This window comes from Boleophthalmus pectinirostris, unplaced genomic scaffold (assembly GCF_026225935.1).
Source record: "Boleophthalmus pectinirostris isolate CB_2022bp ecotype Guang Dong unplaced genomic scaffold, ASM2622593v1 HiC_scaffold_9, whole genome shotgun sequence".
Taxonomy (NCBI): domain Eukaryota; kingdom Metazoa; phylum Chordata; class Actinopteri; order Gobiiformes; family Gobiidae; genus Boleophthalmus; species Boleophthalmus pectinirostris.
The window spans coordinates 33,805,821-33,825,352 of NW_026571541.1; the positions used below are offsets into that span (position 1 = coordinate 33,805,821).

At 42.6% G+C, this 19,532-nt stretch overlaps 1 protein-coding gene across 1 annotated transcript in view; it reads right to left on the reverse strand.

The window, feature by feature from the left end:
• pipox (pipecolic acid oxidase) overlaps window positions 1-19,532 on the reverse strand; it is a 75,787-nt gene that overhangs the window by 13,886 nt on the left and 42,369 nt on the right. Inside the window, exons 7-8 of the mRNA XM_055166759.1 lie at window positions 11,360-11,509; window positions 1,021-1,096 (exon numbers count right to left, since the gene is read on the reverse strand). Coding sequence (XP_055022734.1) covers window positions 1,021-1,096; window positions 11,360-11,509 — 226 coding nt within the window. The remainder of the gene's footprint in view (window positions 1-1,020; window positions 1,097-11,359; window positions 11,510-19,532) is intronic.

The window sequence follows — 19,532 nt, forward strand, 5'->3', positions numbered from 1 at the left end:
CAAACACACACAAACACACACAAACACACACAACACACACACACACACACACCTTCATCATCGTCATTAACCTGAGAACGCTCCGCGTTTCCTTCCGTAGTTACTGCGCGGACACCGACCTGCTCCCGTGCGCCGCGTACGTTTTCTCGCTACGCTGCGTAAACCGCGCTTCCTCCTGTGCGTCTCTAAACCAGAACTAACACCAAGACTAAAACCAGGACTTATCCAGTCCAGGACTAAACCAGGACTAAACCAGGACTAAACCAGGACTAAACCAGGACTAAAACCAGGACTAACCCATTCCAGGAATAAACTAGGACTAAAGTAGGACTAAAACAAGGACTAAAACCAGTGATCTCATATATAAAGCATTTCTCTATCAATAATATTTTTAATATGGTTAAGGAAAGACTGGACTTTTTATTGTCTTTAGACAAAAGTTATTATGTTCAGATTTCCTCGTCTTTGCTACTTTACAGCAAACAGTTTCTTATTCATGGAGACTTGGGCTCAACAGCCAAATTGGAGAGATTTGTTAAACAATAAATGACTTTATAAAGTCACTTTTTTTAATCTATATTAGTCTTTTGATCTGCCACAATAATGTAATAATGAATTTAAATGAAAATACCTCAAATTGAAGGCTTTTCTCAGAGATTAATTAGATTAATTAATTACAGATCATAATTAATTAATCTCTAAATTTTTTTAATCGCATGACAGCACTAATTAAAATATTATTTTTCAACTCGTGGCTGTAACCGCAATCCGCTCATCTCTAATACACGGCAGACTATCAGAAAAGTTACACAGTGCAGCTCCTCTTAGGTCTGGTGAAACTTCTACTTTAATAATACCAGTGCTACTACATTTATTTTTGAAAATCTATTAAAGTTAATTGAAAAAAACAAACTGAAAACAGTCGTGGCGGCGGCGGAGGCGGAGGAAGTGTTGGTGTTGGTGAGTTCGGGGGGTTTGAGGACAGAAGTTGTTAAATTGTGGAGTTAGTTTTTGAATTACCCGAGAATCCTGCTCCAATCACGATGTTTCTGTGCTGAGGGTGAGAGTCAAGGACGAAATGGTGATCTGGAGTCAGCTGAAAAACAAAAGAAAAACAAACAGTGAAATAACACGGTGTGGACTGAGAGAAAGAGAGAGAGAGAAGAGAGAGAGAGAGAAGATGGGAGGGAGGGAAAAAGGAGAAGAACGGAAGGAGAGGGAGAAGGAGAGGAGAGTGTAGGATAAGGGGGAAGGGAAAAGGAGGGGGCAGAGAGGGAGAAAAAGAGAAAGAGGGAGAAGATGGGACAGAGAGAAGAGACAGAAAGAAAGAAATAAAGAGAAGATGGGAGGGAGAAAGAGAAAAAAGAAGTGACAGGGTGACAGGGAGAAAGAGAGAGAAAAAAGGAGAAGATGGTAGAGACAGAAAGAAAAAGAGAGAGAAAAAGAAAGAGGGAGAATGGGAGAGAGAGGGAGAAAGAGTGAAAGACAGAGAAAAGAGAAGAGGGAGGGAGAGAGGGAAAAAGGAGAAGAAAGGGAGGAGAGGGAGAAGAATAGGAGAGTGCAGGATATTAGGGAGACAAAAAGGAGAGGGGGCAGAGAGAGAGAGAGAGACAAAGAAAGTGAGAGAAAGAAAAAGAGAAAAAAAAAGAAAGAGAAAAAAATTAAGGAAGGAAGAAAAGGAAAGAAAGAAAGAAAAAGAAAGACAGAGGGTGAGGGGGAGAGAGAGAGAGAAAGCTGGAGGGAGAGAGAAAGACAGAAGGGGACAGAAAAGAGATAGAGAAAAGATTGGAGAGAGGGAGGGAGAAAGGGAGAGAAAGGAGAGGAAAAGAAACAAAAACAAAGCGGAATAAGGAAAGAGAAATGGAAAGAGACACGGAGATGAAAGAAATGAGACAGGAGAGAGGGGGAGGAGAGAGAGAGGGGGTGATAAAGAGGAGAAAGAAAGAAAGAAAGGATAGAGAGAAACAGAGAGAAAGAAGGTATGAAAGAAGAGAAAGAAAAGACAGAAAGGAGGAGAGAAGGAGATAGGAGGAAGAGAAAAATAACAAAAAGAGAAAGAAAAGCGTGAGAGAGGGAGACAGACTGAGGAAATAGACAGAGAGAGAGAGAGATACCTTGCACAAAAAGCGAGACGGAAGAGCGAGAGAGCGGATAGAAAAAGAAAAAAATAGAAAAAAAGATTGAAAATGAGAGGGAGCGAATGAGACAGACAGAGAAAGAAAAGCCCATCTCTTCCACAGTCTGAGGTGATTGTCGAGGCCCACGGTCTGATTAAAAGTGCACAGTGTGGCTTTAAAATTCGGGGTTTTAAAATGGAGTCCTGGGCTGAACTTTGGGTCGATGCAAAAAAAAAAAAAAAAACACGCCAAAGGCCAGAGACGCCTTCACTCCGCGCCGAGAAAAACTCTGCATGAAAACCGCACCTGCAGGAGTGACGCGGAATAAAGATTTACACGTTATAACATTTGGTAATAACATTTAAAAGGATAATTCGGATTTTTTGACATAAATCTGTGTGTCGTCCCCGTCATCAGTGTCGTGCATCCACACCGACTTACCCCCGACAGCGTCCGGTGAGTCGAGATACTGGCCTGTTTTGGTGCTGAGAAAAGTAGTTCGGCAAGTTGTGTGGGGACTGTTTACTAAAGCGTTTTTCTTCTCAAAACAATATGTGTTCAAAAGAGTGACACATTTGCATCACAAAACCATCGTCGCCAAAAAACTCAGACCTCATAATCGCTTGGCGCTATTTTCTCTCCGTACGTATCACTGCGCGCGCGGCCGCCAGGTGACAGCCGCGCACGGATCCATCTGTTTCTTCAGTTGTTCGGCAGTGTTTACATGCGCAGACGCCGCCACGTGAGAGAGCTAACGAGAGAGCTAGAGCCATAAGTATATGAGCCTGGTTCACTTTGTTTACTGCTCGGAATGTTAGCGACAACATGTCTGATTACGACACCGACAATAAAGACTTTGCCTTTACCACAAACCCAAGGGGAGATCTTTGTGAACCCGAATATACTGATGCCGAATTTCACCAGATGGAGTTAGAACGAGCAGAGAGAGAAGAGAGACAGAGAAGTGGTACAAGTTGAAGCTGGAGCCGTGAGAGACCGAGTGAACCACAATCACCATCACGTCATTTATAAACTCGTACACAGCGAACATAGAGCCGACACTGTGACTGAAGTATGGACGACTAATAGAAACAGAATCATCCACACGTCCACGTAGCGGCTGCCAACAGTGTACGAGACATTTACAACAGTAATAACAGTCGACTTATAAAGTTACGTTTGTAGAAGCTTCACTGGTGATATGACTCTGAGTGAGTTACAGCTGATTCTTGAACCTGTTCTCTTATAAACACAGCGGCATTTCTTCGTTCTTACCTGGTTTAGTTTCCACATTGAAGCCAAAGGCAAGAAGCCAAAGTTTCCTCAGCGCAAAGTCCGTGACAGGAAAACGGTGAAATGTGTGTGGAGATTCAGCCAGATTTTTGTTGTTACAGCCTGGAGAATCAAGAGTTCGCACCATTTTTTAGATATATTCATATGTATCTTATACAAGCTTATATACTTATGGCTCTAGTTCTCTCGTTAGCTCTCTCGCGTCGCGGTCTGAGCATGTAAACACTGCCGAACAACTGAAGAAAGTGATGGATCCATGCGCGGCTGTCACCTGGTGGCCGCGCGCAGTGATACGTACGGAGAGAAAATAGCGCCAAGCGATTATGAGATCTGACTTTTTTGGCGACGATGGTTTTGTGATGCAAATGTGTCACTCTATTGAACACATATTGCTTTGAGAAGAAAAACGCTTTAGTATACAGTCCCCACACAACTTGTCGAACTACTTTCCTCAGCACCAAAACGGGCCAGTATCTGGGCTCACCGGACGCTGTCGGGGGGTAAAGTTGGTGTGGAATGCACAACACTGATGACGGGGATGACACACAGATTTATGTCAAAAAATCCGAACTATCCCTTTAAATCAAACTTCCGGCTCTGTTTTCTAACATTCGCCGATTTGAAATATATCGTATCAAATCGAAACCTCACTGTATCGACGTATGTATCATATCTGCAATTTCTTAATGATACCCAGTCTTAGATTCGATACGGTTCAATAAAAATAAAGGCTAAATCATGTCTGTGATAGTAAAAGTCTTTGTTAAACCACTTCTTGTGCAAAGTTAAAATGAAACACAAACATTTTAATCATCAAAACAGTGAAAATGTCAAATGTGTCGCATTAACGAGTTTCCTTTTAATTCCAAATAATCATTTTCGTTAGATATTAAAGGTTGTATAGAGGATTTTTTTTTAAAGGGAAAAGAAATACAGCAACAGTCCTTTTTTCAAATGTGCATGTGTGACACCACCTTCCTCCTCCACAGCCTCAGTAGAAACACGTCCTCCTCCCGCCTCTTTACTCTAGAAATCACGTTTGTTTACATGCAGTGCGCGTTCAGAATCACTGATGAAGTTTCCTGTCTAGAAATTATTTAGCGACCGACGCGTCAGTTTTTAGACCCTTCATCTGCTTCATTCACGCCATCACTGGAAGGAATCTCCAAGAATCATGTGTTTGGCTTTACTCCTTTTCTCCTTCTCTTCTTCTTTCAGCGACCTCAAAAACGGACTTTCTTTCGTGGCGAACTGGTCGTGGATTCTCGTCCGACATCGCGACAAACTGCGAGGAAGCGACAGTTTTAAAAAGCCTCTAAGAACCGCTGCATAAACCAAATAATCCCAGCGCGCCGACGAGTCAGTTACACTAGAAACATAGGGAGTTTGATTGACAACCTAACAGCCAATAGAAAATGAGGGAGCCATGTTTTCTATTGGCTGATGTTTATCTGCCCTCACTATGTCCACAGATGATAAATTTTCATTATTTTTTTCTTTAATCAACATAATTACAAGGCTGCTGCATCTCTGTAAAGGGGCGTTCACACCAAAGCGTCAAAAAACGCCTTGACGTCTCTATTTGGACGCCTTTGCATTTGAGTTTAGACGCCCCCGACGCGCGTCTTTGACGCTGTGGACGAACGGGACAAAAATACTTGACGCGCGTCCGTTGCCCTGGAAACAAGAGCCCGGTCCAGGTCTTTTCCCGAAACAATATCAGACCAGACTGAGAGACTTTAGTGTTTTTATGACATAAAACATCAGCGGAGGAGATCGACTCGACGACTGGGACGTGTTTATATTTATACTCCACTAATGACACTGGATCAGTCCCGGTCTAGTCCTGGTCTAATACCGGTCTAGTCCCGGTCTAGTCGTGGTTTAATCTTGGTCTATTCAGGGTCTAGTCCTTGTTTAGTCTCGGCCTAGTCCTGGGTTTGGTCCCGGTCGAGTCCTGGTTTAGTCCTGGTCCGGTCCTGGTCTAGTCCTGGTCCGGTCCTGGTCTAGTCCTCGCGATCGGCTCGGTGATTGTGGTGTATATATTTATTCTCCGCTCATGTTTGTGGTTCTCGTTCTGGTTCTCGGGTCTTGCTTCCTGATAATTAACGTCGCTGCGTCTCTGGATACTCGTCCCTGATTGGTTGACGCGGCGCATCTGACACGAAAAGTTCAGCATTTTCAACTTCTTGACGCTGACGCCTTGGACGCGCGTCTTGGCCGCTGACGCCAAAACGCTCAAGACGCGCCGCGTCGACGCCAGATTCGCGCCGCGCTGACGCTGAAAACGCGCCGCAAAAACGCAGGACGCTCTAGTCGCGCGTCCACATAGACTTTACATTGAAACTGGACGCTTTGACGCCTTGGTGTGAACGGCCCTTAAGGGTATTTTAAACTTTCCTTGACAATTTGAAAGTAAAAAACAATCCTCCATACAACCTTTAAGTGTTTACGTGGTCTTTTTAAAGCAGAATTAACTTTTATTCAGAATTCAATTATTACACAAATGAACACATCAAAATAACGAAAAGACAATTCTCCCGATTTACTGTGTGTGCGCTGACATTTTTTGTTGTGACGTAAATCCAACTCGACTCGTCCGCACCGAACCGGCCCGAGTTTGTGTTTCTTGTCGAGATGTCCATTCTTCCACAGTTTGACTATGGTGACATCATTTATCGACATGCTTCCAAAAGTAACCTTGCAAAATTAGATACCATTTATCATTCTGCGATCCGTTTTGTTACAAATGCCCCCTTTAGGACACATCACTGTCTGCTGTACACTCAGGTGCACTGGTCGTCACTGCAGTCTCGCCCAAATATGCATTGGCTTATGTTTGTCTATAAAACCATGCTTGGGCTCACACCTCCCTATTTAAGGCTACGTTCAGACTGCAGGGCTTAACGCTGAATTCAGATTTTTTTGTGAAATCCGATGTTTTTTCGAGGTCGTTCACATTTCCAATTAAATGCGACTTGTATGTGACTCCAGTGTGAACATTAAACGGCCCGAAAGTGTCCCACATGTGACACTGGAGACACGACGACGTCAACCGCAGCGAGCGTCTCTGTGTTTACGGAAGTTGTCCAAACATGCATCGAGCACCTGGAGATTTTAAAGTTCCTCTCATACTGGAGCCAGAACATGAACAACTTACCGTATTTTCCGGGCAATTAGCCGCGCTCTTAAGCCTCTAACCGCATCAAAAAACGAATGCGCGCCCCACCATCCAGAGCGCCCTATACACGAATCCACTCGAGTGTCCCAAAACGACTTCAGTAAACAACAAAACCGCTCCACCCACAGAACACGCAAACACACACGGAGCAGACAGCGACTGCGCGGCGAAAAACACCCACAGACACACTCGTCACTCCACGAGGACGAGGAACGGAACGGAGGAACGAACCGAAAAAGCGAGTCCAATGTGCCACTTCTAGACACGACTGAACAACTGAGTCACTGCGAACACGCCGACAATCCAGCGGGTCCCTACACGCCACAACTGAACAAAGCCCAGAGTCACAGTGAACGCCACAAACAAACAAAACCACTCACCCATCACACTGTTGTGTTTCCTTTAAAGTCCGGTGTGGTTTATTTGTGAAAAAAGTTCAAAAATAGACCATTTAATGACAGTGCGTCTTATAATCCAGAGCGACTAATAGCTCGGAAAATACGATACTTGTTTTAAGGAGGAGATTGAGAAGGAGAAGGACGAGGTTTTTGGTCGTGGTGTTTTGTGGGGCAGCGGCAGCGACGTCCGTTGAAAGGAACGTGTGGATGTGGAGACGGAGCCAAGAGTGGTGAGTGGTGATGTGCTTCACTTCAGTCACACAGAGTTCATTAACAATTTTCGCCTACTTCAGCGCAGAATAGTGACGTTTGTGTCTTGTTGATAACGTGTAGGTGGATGAATGCACTTTGGCCGTTCAGACTGAAGTCACATGTCAAAAGATCAGATATGTATCGGTTTCAGGAGCACATATCCAAGTGTCCTGGGTCACATTTGAAAAAAATCTGATCTGTGTCGTTCAGACTGACATTAAAAGATCAGATACAGGAACATAGAAGCCAAAAAAACGGATTTGGGTCGCTTCAGGCTGCAGTCTGAACGCAGCCTATGTCAGCTGCTCGAACTCCAGATACAACACTCGGTCCTCACAGCTCATCAAACTGAAAGTTCCTAAGTCCAGGTCGTCTCTTGGCTTCATGTCATTTCGATGCGCCGCTGCTAATGATTGGAATTTGGCTCAAAGCTCACTTAAACTGGACTCCTTCATTTCTCTTTCTGCTTTTAAATGTAAACTCAAGGTAATTCTTAAAGACATGTAAACGTTTTACTAATGAAACGAAAGGAGATTGATGTAAATGGTTGTTTTATGTTTTTAATGAATGATGTTGGTTGTCTAATTGTTTTAACTCCCCTTCCCCTTCCCTTGGCTGCTTTGACATGCCCAGGCCAACATTGTAAATAAGAATTTGTTCTTAATGTTTTGCCTGGTAAAATAAAGGTTAAAAAAAAAAAAAAAAAAACCCGATGTGATTGTCTGTTCCATTGCACGTTCTCGAGGTGGAAGTTGGTTTTCGGTCCCGAGCGCAAGAGAACGCAGCACCAGACCGCCAAAAACGAAAGTCAGATGTATAAAACATGTTAATGCATTGTTTTGGGGAAATATAACATTTTCAAAACAATAAAAGGTAACAGTTAATACCCTATAGAAATAAAATACCCCCTCTTTAAATCAAACATACGCTCTGATTTCTCACAGTACAGCTCCTTTCAGTTCGTCCTCATTCACAGAGTCTAATTCCCTTTTTTATCGCGCAGAAACACCGTGAAACACATAGAAACCCACGGTCCCAGTGAGCGCGCAGACCCAGGGCTGCGGAGGAGCTGTGTGAAGCTGTGCCCTTGAAACTAATGGATAATGATGAAGAGCGGAGCCCCATCGAGGAGCCGCAGACGGGGCCTTTAAAGTCTTCTGCGTGCGGCGAAGTCAGATGGTCAAACGGGACCGGAGAGGAGCCGTCGAAAGTGTAAGGGAGCTGATACGAGGCTCGTTCATTACAGTCATCAGATAGTTCCACTTTTTTAAATGATAAGTGTGAAGCAGAGTGGGCACAGTGTGCAAATTACTCATCATGTGGCGAACACTGCAACACTGCAGATTTATATCAGGTTATTCATCTTGTTTTCAGATTTATTATCTACTTACCATAATTTTTGGACTATAATGTGCACTTAAAATCCTATAATTTTCTCAAAAATCGATAGTGCGCCTTATGTATTACTGTATTTTCTGGACTAGTAGGGTACGTTCAGACTGCAGCCTGAAGTGACCCATCCATCCATCCATCCATTTTCGTCCGCTTATCCGGGGCCGGGTCGTGGGGGCAGCAGCCTAAGCAGGGACTCCCAGACTTCCTTCACCCCAGACACGTCCTCCAGCTCCTCCAGGGGGACCCCGAGGTGTTCCCAGGCCAGCCCAGAGACATAGTCCCTCCAGCGTGTCCTGGGTCTTCCCCGGGCTTCCTCCCGGCGGGACATGCCCGGAACACCTCCCGAGGGAGGCGCCCAGGAGGCATCCGGAACAGATACCCGAGCCTCAACTGGCTCCTCTCGACGTGGAGGAGCAGCGGCTCTACTCCGAGCTCCTCCCGTGTGACTGAGCTCCTCATCCTGTCTCTAAGGGAGCACCCAGCCACCCTGCGGAGGAAACTCATTTCGAGCTGCCTGAAGTGACCCAAATCTGATTTTTTGGCCTCTATGTTCCTGTATCTGATCTTTTATTGACAGTCTGAACGACACAGATCCGATTTTTTCAAATGTGACCCAGGACACTTGGATATGTGCTCCTGAAACTGATACATATCTGATCTTTTGACATGTGACTTCAGTGTGAACGGCCAAAGTGCATTCATCCACCTACACGTTATCAACAAGACACAAACGTCACTATTCTGCGCTGAAGTAGGTGAAAATTGTTAATGAACTCTGTGTCACTGAAGTGAAGCACATCACCACTCACCACTCTTGGCTCCGTCTCCACATCCACACGTTCCTTTCAACGGACGTCGCTGCCGCTGCCCCACAAAACACCACGACCAAAAACCTCGTCCTTCTCCTTCTCAATCTCCTCCTTAAAACAAGTAAGTTGTTCATGTTCTGGCTCCGGTACGAGAGGAACTTTAAAATCTCCAGGTGCTCGATGCTGCGTCCATGTTTGGACAACTTCCGTAAACACAGAGACGCTCGCTGCGGTTGACGTCGTCGTGTCTCCAGTGTCACATGTGGGACACTTTTGGGCCGTTTAATGTTCACACTGGAGTCACATACAAGTCACATTTAATTGGAAATGTGAACGACCTCGCAAAAACATCAGATTTCATGAAAAAATCTGAATTGAGCATTAAGCCCTGCAGTCTGAACACAGCCTTAGACGTGCTCTTAAGCCTCCAACCCTATCAAAAAACTACTGCGCACCCCACAATCCAGAGCGCCCTATACTGCACAGCGAAAAACACCCACAGACACACTCGTCACTCCACGCCGACGAGGAACGGAACGGAGGAACGAACGCAAAAGCGAGTGCAATGTGCCGCTTCTAGACACGACTGAACAACTGAGTCACCGCGAACACGCCGACAATCCGTTGGTCCCAGACAGCACCTCCCTACACGCCACAACTGAACAAAGCCCAGAGTCACCGTGAACGCCACAAACAATGTCCCACTGAGCATACACTGAAAGAGAAAGGAACTGTTATAATTAGTGATTATCTCGAAGACTATTCATATTTTACTACACAAATGCATAGAATTATAAATAGGGGTCTGGTCAAGCAGTAACGGAGGGAAACAGGGGTAGATTTTTGACATTCAAATGTCTCTTATTCAGAAACTAGAGGAACTATTGAAATAAGTAAAGTATCAGAATGTAGGAAAGAGTTACACTCCAACAGGGTCAAGTTAAACCTGTGATATTCTTTCAAGTTGTTGACAAAAAATTTAAAAACTCATGTCGGTAACGGAGGGAATGAAATATGCAGCACTTTTTGGGCAATAAATCCAAACAGTGATAACTCTTGGTTCTCACTTACATATCCTTAACAAACTGGTTTGAATATTTGCTTCATATAGTTTTCTACCATATGGTACAAGATTAGGTTGAAAAACCTCTTACTTTTTGACTCATGAGATTTTTTATTAAGAAAGTTCATGGTAACGGAGGGAAAAGTAACGGAGGGAAAATTGTGCAAACAAGTAGAAGGTGCAGGATTTTACATCATTTGTCACTTTTTTCTTCTGAATACTTTAATATTACTTCAAAATGAAAGGAAACTATTTCTATAAAATATGTCAGTCCTTCCAAGCAAATTTTTATCATTTTAAATAAATGTTTTTTTAAATCATGTACCTTCATCAACAGTTCAAAGATGGAATAACACAAGATATGATGAAATACATCCATTTATTTACATGATTTTCAGGTCTTTGAAATTTGGGAAATAATTTTTGTTCCATGTTTCATACATGGTCTGTTTAAAAAAAACGTATGGAACTTTAGAACCAAAAATGGTACAGAAAAAAGGTAAACAGTTTCATAAACTAGAGTACATATGTATCTGTTCAATACATTTTTATATCAGATGCATTAACTTGAATTTTTGGCCTTGTTGTTTACTTCTGCTTGACCAGACCCATTGTAAAAAAACTTGGCCAAAATGCAAGATATAAACACTTAAATATATCAGAAAATGACTTAAAAGTTGTGAAATTATCTATCTAACCCTAATAAACAACCTCTAGACTAGAATTAAGCATCTCAGAACTAATAAGTGGATAATAAATCTGAAAACAAGATGAATAACCTGATGTAAGTTTTAGAATCTTGCCCAGATCAGAGACATTAAATTCATATGGTGTGTACATATGGTCTTTACCGTGTACAGGCAGCTCTCCACGATGGCCGGCTCTGGCTCCAGTCCCGGGACACAGCGGGTCACGTATCGGCTGAGGATGTCCACGTCTGAGCGGTCGGTCTGTCTGTCCCTGTGGTCCGGGTCGGCGGGGCTGCCCATGTGGAAGCAGATCTGAAGAAACGACAACAAACAGCGAGGTCCAGACGGTTTATCACAACATTCTGTAATATTTAACTCTTTCCCCCTTGGACGCCGACAAGGAACAACCCAGACATAATCAGTGTTGGGAAGGTGACTTTTAAAATGTAATCCCCTACAGATTACAGATTACTTACACCAAAATGTAGTTTGTATCGGAATCCATAAAGTTACTTAAAGTGAGTAATGTAATCTGATTACTTTGGATTACTTGATTTGCTGTAGAGAAACAAAGACTAAGATATCGTAACATAAGAAGTTTTGTCTGATAAAAGAAAATAAAAAGCCCAAACTTTACTGAACCAAATTAAAAATATTATTGATAGAAGAAGAGGAGACACGTCCACACAGCAGGATTTAGTCCTGTTAAGTCCTGTTTGAGATGTAGTTTGGACCTCGTTTTAGACCTGGTTTAGTCCTGGTTTAGATTTGGTTTTAGACCTGGTTTGGACCTGGTTTTAGACCTGGTTTGGACCTGGTTTAGTCCTGGTTTAGACCTGGTTTTAGACCTGGTTTGGACCTGGTTTTTAGACCTGGTTTTAAGTCCTGGTTTAGTCCTAGTTTAGACATGGTTTTAGACCTGGTTTTAGACCTGGTTTGGACCTGGTTTTAGACCTGGTTTTAAGTCCTGGTTTAGTCCTAGTTTAGACCTGGTTTGGACCTGGTTTTAGACCTGGTTTTAGACCTGGTTTGGACCTGGTTTAGTCCTGGTTTTAGACCTGGTTTTAGACCTGGTTTGGACCTGGTTTTAGACCTGGTTTGGACCTGGTTTTAGACCTGGTTTAAGTCCTGGTTTAGTCCTAGTTTAGACATGGTTTTAGACCTGGTTTTAGACCTGGTTTGGACCTGGTTTTAGACCTGGTTTTAGTCCTGGTTTAGTCCTAGTTTAGACCTGGTTTTAGACCTGGTTTTAGACCTGGTTTTAGACCTGGTTTTAGACCTGGTTTTAGACCTGGTTTTAGACGGGTTTTAGTCCTGGTTTAGTCCTAGTTTAGACCTGGTTTTAGACCTGGTTTTAGACCTGGTTTAGACCCGGTTTTAGACCTGGTTTTAGACCTGGTTTAGACCTGGTTTAGTCCTGGTTTAGTCCTGGTTTAGTCCTGGTTTAGTCCTGGTTTAGTCCTGGTTTTAGACCTGGTTTAGACCTGGTTTTAGTCCTGGTTTGGACCTGGTTTTAGTCGTGGTTTAGTCCTAGTTTAGACCTGGTTTTAGACCTGGTTTTAGACCTGGTTTTAGACGGGTTTTAGTCCTGGTTTAGTCCTAGTTTAGACCTGGTTTAAGACCTGGTTTTAGACCTGGTTTTAGACGGGTTTTAGTCCTGGTTTAGTCCTGTTTTACTGGTTTTAGACCTGGTTTTAGACCTGGTTTTAGACCTGGTTTTAGACCTGGTTTTAGACCTGGTTTAAGACCTGGTTTTAGACCTGGTTTTAGACGGGTTTTAGTCCTGGTTTAGTCCTAGTTTAGACCTGGTTTAAGTCCTGGTTTTAGACCTGGTTTAGTGTCTGGCAATGAGTCAAATTAACAACAGATTACATAACTCCGGTACATGTAATCTGTTACTCCCCAACACTGTACATGTATGTCTAGGGCTACAAATAGAGCGTAATTGCATAAAAGAAAACAGACTTCCACGAGTGATTATAAATGATTTTCACACTCATGAACTTAATTGTAACACAGACATATTTGTATCTCTGGAAACCTTAGACTCTGAACTATTCATTTCTGGATGTTTAAATGTGATTCAACTCATTTACAGGTTTATAACAGCTCACTGAAAATGAGAGTTTACCTGCTCAGGTGCAAAATCAAAAACAAAAAAACTACATTCAGCATCTGATATCTGCATGTTCTGAGTATTATATTCATAAAAAATGTAAAAAAATAAATAAATTTGTCAAAGTATTTAAACAGATTTCATATCACCAGATACAGTAAAGTAAAGTGTGCACCTGTTTTTACCTGTTGTTCACCTGTGTGGACCTAAATCATTTTTTCCATTTAACTTATTCAACTCATTTAGCTTTTTATAATATAATAATATAATAATTTAATAATAAAACTCTTCTCCGTCAGTGGGTGTCCAGCAGTGGCGATTCTGTCATACGTCGCATCTTGGAAAAAAAGACTGGAATATTTCAAAGGACTCACCTGAGAAACATCCAGATTTCAGGGCAATTTTGGTTCATAATCGAGTATAAAGTCCCGGATAGTTTGTTTGGACACCGGCGTTCTCCCCTTCTTAAGTTTCACTCTCCAAAAGTCCGTCGCTATCACCGTTTTCCACTTTATAATCAACTTCATCATCACTTTGAAATCTATAAGTCACTTTCTCTAAACTTATCCATAAAATACATCTGCTCCTCATTATTTCTAAAACTGTGCACCGCAATCTTTCCATCGCTCGTGTTTCGTGTTGTGTTTTTTCCGGAAGCTACCATCGTCACAACTTCGATGAACTTTGGAAAAAACTGGTGAAAACATATCCTTGAATCCTATTGGTCAGTCTAGTGTGGGTTGAAGTGGCCCCCCCCGATCACAGTCTCTGTTTACATGTGAAAAACAGGAACCGTTTCTAGTGGTCGTCAAATCACGTCTTTAGTGAAACAGCGGAGGTGTCGAAACACGTCATTAAGGAAACAGGGGAGGTCGCAAATGTCGTCTTCATGGGGGAAAGAGTTCACACGGATCAGGTCTTTGGGTCTGGTTGGTACTTGGAGGGGAGACTGGGTGTTGGGTGTAGTCTTATACGCACATTGTACTCGGCACATTGCCTAGTACAGGGGTCTCCAACCTTTCTCCAGTGAACTACCTTTACCTTTACTGAAACAAAATCGCCAGAGACCTACCAATTTCAGATGCCCGAATACAGCGATCCACCCAAATATTCATTATCTCGCTATCCTCGCTTTCAATCCATCGACTAGAATCTGATAGCCAGGCTAGTGCAACCTAGTGTCTCTGATCAATTTCATTTCTCTCCAGTAGGGATGGGCATTCGATGAAATTTTCTTAATCGGTCGTCGGAAGAATTAACGATCGATTATCGATTAATCATTAACGTTTTGATATTAAAATGATCATCATTATTATTACTATCTGCACTACTAATCTGCATAAATAAATTCAACTTTACGACATATAAACCGTAACGACTCTAGAGCCACATCAGCCCGTTTGACATTATAATGTGTTTAATTCAGTTTTGTTCAACTCTCACAGAAACAAAACTTAAAACCACATCGCTAATTTGCATAAACTAAGCGAAGATAAAACTACAGCTCTTGTGTCGCTGATGTGGTTCAATTTCTGTCGGATTAAAAGACATGACTCAGGTGGAATACAGGTTAGTGTGACCAGATTTGCGTTTGTCAAAACCAGGACACCGTACGGGGGGAGGGGGGTGGGGACTCGTCATCCACATTGAGCGACTCTCACCTGGTAAAACTTTTTCCCACTGGACACAGAAACATATGTGCTGCTTTATACACTGTGCACATGGACTCACACTTGTCCCGAACGCAACGGAAAGTGTGGAATTTCTTGTACAAATCATCGTTAAATACACATTTGTGCTTCGGTACGTTGCAGACTGACCCACTGTTTGTGTCTCGCTCCTTCTGATGCAGAGAGACACATGTACACACCTGTTTGGTCACGATACACACAGCAACCTACATTCGGTTTGTCGATTAAAATTAACGTAATCGATGAAATTCTTAATGATCAATTATCGATTAATTGACTAATCATGCCCATCCCTACTCTCCAGCGACAGAATTTTTATTTTTATGTCTAAAAAGTAGTTTATACATGTTTGCTGTGTCTTTTGTATGAAAGAAAGGGATTTTATTTTCCGTTTTTTTTTTTTTTTTCATTTGTATTTCTGGTCCTGTAGCTTTTATTACAGCCACATGATACAACTACAGCAGCAGATTGTGAAATAACAGGTTGTACTGAAAAAAGGATGTATAACACTTCATTAGAAAGTAAAAGGGGGAGTTTTAATAGTTTTTTTTTTTTTTATCCAGGCGAGGAAAAATGTGCTAAAATTCCTCTTAGGTCTTGAAGGATTAAACTCCATGCAGCTTTAGGAGAATCATTTGGATGATTTCAGCCCTGGAATTGTCAATCTCGACTAAACAAAAGGTAAATGGAGTTTACTACTGGAACAGAGCATTTTTGAGTTTTAGAGATGTAGACAGACTAATAATAAAGGTTTACTTAAACATGTGTGAATGAAACAAAACACGACTCCAGGTCTGTTTTTGAGGAGGTGACAACATTATAACGACTTGAAGCATCAAGAGTCAGTTTTGTGTAAAATAAGGCCTTTGATAATATTGTATCAACTGTGGTCTGAGCTTTCACCAAGACCCGAACCAGGGAACAGTAACCACTAGGGGTGTGCAAAAATATCGGAATATCGATATATCGTATCGTTTAATGTGGTGATACAGTATCGATATCGTGGGCTGCCGTATCGATATATCACCAAGAGTATTTTACTAAATTATTTTGTTACAGACCTACAGTTTTGTTGCTTGTGGAGTGAAAGGAAACTCATTTATGCGACACATTTGATATTTTGACTCTGTTTTGAGGATTAAAATGTTTGTGTTTCATATGAATTTTGCACAAAAAGTGGTTTAACAAAGACTTTAATATCACAGTCACGATTTAGCTTTTATTTTTTATTGAACCGTATCGAATCGATTTGAAATATATCATATCGAACTGAAAGTGCACTGTATCGAGATATGTATCGTATCGTGGCCTGTGTATCGAGATATGTATCGTATCGTGGCCCGTCTATCGAGGTATGTATCGTATCGTGGCCCGTGTATCGAGGTATGTATCGTATCGTGGCCTGTGTATCGAGGTATGTATCGTATCGTGGCCCGTGTATCGAGGTATGTATCGTATCGTGGCCCGTGTATCGAGGTATGTATCGTATCGTGGCCCATGTATCGAGATATGTATCGTATCGTGGCCCGTGTATCGATGTATGTATCGTGGCCCGTGTATCGAGGTATGTATCGTTTCGTGGCCCGTGTATCGAGATATGTATCGTATCGTGGCCCGTGTATCGAGGTATGTATCGTATCGTGGCCCGTGTATCGAGGTATGTATCGTATCGTGGCCCGTGTATCGAGATATGTATCGTATCGTGGCCCGTGTATCGAGGTATGTATCGTATCGTGGCCCGTGTATCGAGGTATGTATCGTATCGTGGCCCGTGTATCGAGATATGTATCGTATCGTGGCCTGTGTATCGATGTATGTATCGTGGCCCGTGTATCGAGGTATGTATCGTATCGTGGCCCGTGTATCGAGATATGTATCGTATCGTGGCCCGTGTATCGAGGTATGTATGTATCGTGGCCGTGTATCGTATGTATCGTATCGTGGCCCGTGTATCGAGTATCGTATCGTGGCCCGTGTATCGAGGTATGTATCGTATCGTGGCCCGTGTATCGAGTATGTATCGTATCGTGGTGTATCGAGATATGTATCGTATCGTGGCCTGTGTATCGATGTATGTATCGTCGTGTATCGAGTATGTATCGTATCGCGGCCCGTGTATCGAGTATGTATCGTATCCGGCCCGTGTATCGAGGTATGTATCGTATCGCGGCCCGTGTATCGAGGTATGTATGTATCGCGGCCCGTGTATCGAGGTATGTATCGTATCGCGGCCGTGTATCGAGGTATGTATCGTATCGCGGCCCGTGTATCGAGGTATGTATCGTATCGCGGCCCGTGTATCGAGGTATGTATCGTATCGCGGCCCGTGTATCGAGGTATGTATCGTATCGCGGCCCGTGTATCGAGTATGTATCGTATCGCGGCCCGTGTATCGTATGTATCGTATCGCGGCCCGTGTATCGTATCTGTATCGAGGTATGTATCGTATCTGGCCCGTGTATCGAGGTATGTATCGTATCGGGCCCGTGTATCGAGGTATGTATCGTATCGCGGCCCGTGTATCGAGGTATGTATCGTATCGTGGCCCGTGTATCGAGATATGTATCGTATCATGGCCTGTGTATCGAGGTATGTATCGTACGGACGCCGTAATCGCCCAACTGTTTGAACAATTTTGAGTTTTTGTGAATTATTTTTCACGCGTTATAATTGGACAAAGTTGAGAGTTATTGTGAACGTGTTAAATAAAGTTCGACTGACTTATCTAACTGTTGTGTTTCGTTTAATGTGCCTTATAGTCCGGTGAGGTTTATATGTGACAAAAGTTTGAAAATAGACCATTCAATGAGAGTGCGCCTTATAATCCAGAGCGAAAAATACAGTATTCAGTGTTGTCAACGATTCCTGAGATTGAGGATTTAAAGTTGGAATAAAGAGAATGTTTGGTGAATTTCATCAAGGGGAAAAAGAAAAATTGCCCTTCTTCCTACGGGATTTGGGAAAAGCTTAAAATACGAGTTAGCCCCGTTAGAGGCGCATTACATACATCACGACCAAATAACAGCGACACACAGAAATGTCGACGGGTTCGAAGTTGCCTTTCTTTTCAAACGCACACAAAAAAAAAATCACGTTAACCAATAAATACATTGAGTTTTAATAAATGATTAAAATAAGAAATTATTACAAGAACGAACTAAATAAAAATGTAAGCAACAAATCAGCATCTTGAACCCAGAGCATCTGCACTTACGATGAGAGATTCAACGCACTGAGCTGAACTCCATAAAGTCGGGGAAATCCTGGTTGTGGCACTTTCAGGAAACTTTTCTGGTCACCCTAGTTGAAGACTTTGTTTAAAGTGCAAATGACTGATCAGACTGCCCATGTCACTAAAACATACCTGACATCATTGCATTTTTACTACTTAAAACTGTGTCAAGTTTTTCAGTTTTTAAAAATTATGGTGAAGTTTATCATTTTACTTCCTAATGGGACGTTGCCAGACTTAAAGGTAATTCCATATCTGATACTTAGCAGTTAAGTGTTAATGAAATGTATGATTAAGCTAATAATAATGAAAAAAGACGTCACCTTCATCTTAACTTTAAACTGCAAGAAAAATGTATTGTGCGTAATTTGTCTCTGCATTTTGGATAGAAATCGTCCGTGTTGATGACAGAGGTAGAGGGATTTCGTTATCGGACTTCTCTACTTCCTGTATTTTTACATTTATCTTTTTAACTTTTTTCCACAAACTGCCACATCACTGATGTAAAATTATGAATATTTACCCCAGATTTTATCCCACTAAACCAAGAAATAATCAGAAAAAAGGTGAAAAACACTTTAACACTGCAATGTTGGGAGTTCTACGTTGCTATGGCAACAGTCAACATTCTCCTTCTCTTCAAGCCCATTGGTCGTCGCCGTGCCAACGACATTCCATGCTTCATGACATCACACTTCAAAGCTGGACACATCTCTGGTTTTGTATAAGTGAGACGCCGCCAGAAGACGAGACACAAACAGACACGTTACTCGATGGCGACTACTACGATCTACAAGATGGAAGCAGAAAGACCTACGGAGGTTTACAAATCAGACTTGACGCGTTTATATGATCTTGCTGCGTTGCACGATCTGCACGTCCAGTTTGACGTACAAGAAGACGGCCAAGCCCATAGAAGAACCTTCCACGCTGAAGTACGAGCGGGAAACTATGTTGGCTTTGGCTTTGGACCCACAAAACAAAAGGCTAAACTAGATGCAGCCAAGAAAGTGGTGGAGGAGCTGAAGCAGCTACAAGAAATTGCCAAAAGTGCGGCCAAAAATATCGAAGTGGAGTATGACTCCCCTCACGCCTTCTTGAGAGCTGTTTGTGCAGTAGATACTGCACCTTTAGAAGCAGCTATTCTGGCCCATCTCAGCACCGAGCTGAGAGCCTTCCTCACCCGTCCTGAGTCTGAGGAGATCAAACCAGTGACCCCTGTGTCTGAAGAGCACTCACATGCACAGGATGTCACCAGCCCAGCAGAAGAGACCATCACTGTGACGAGTGGACTTC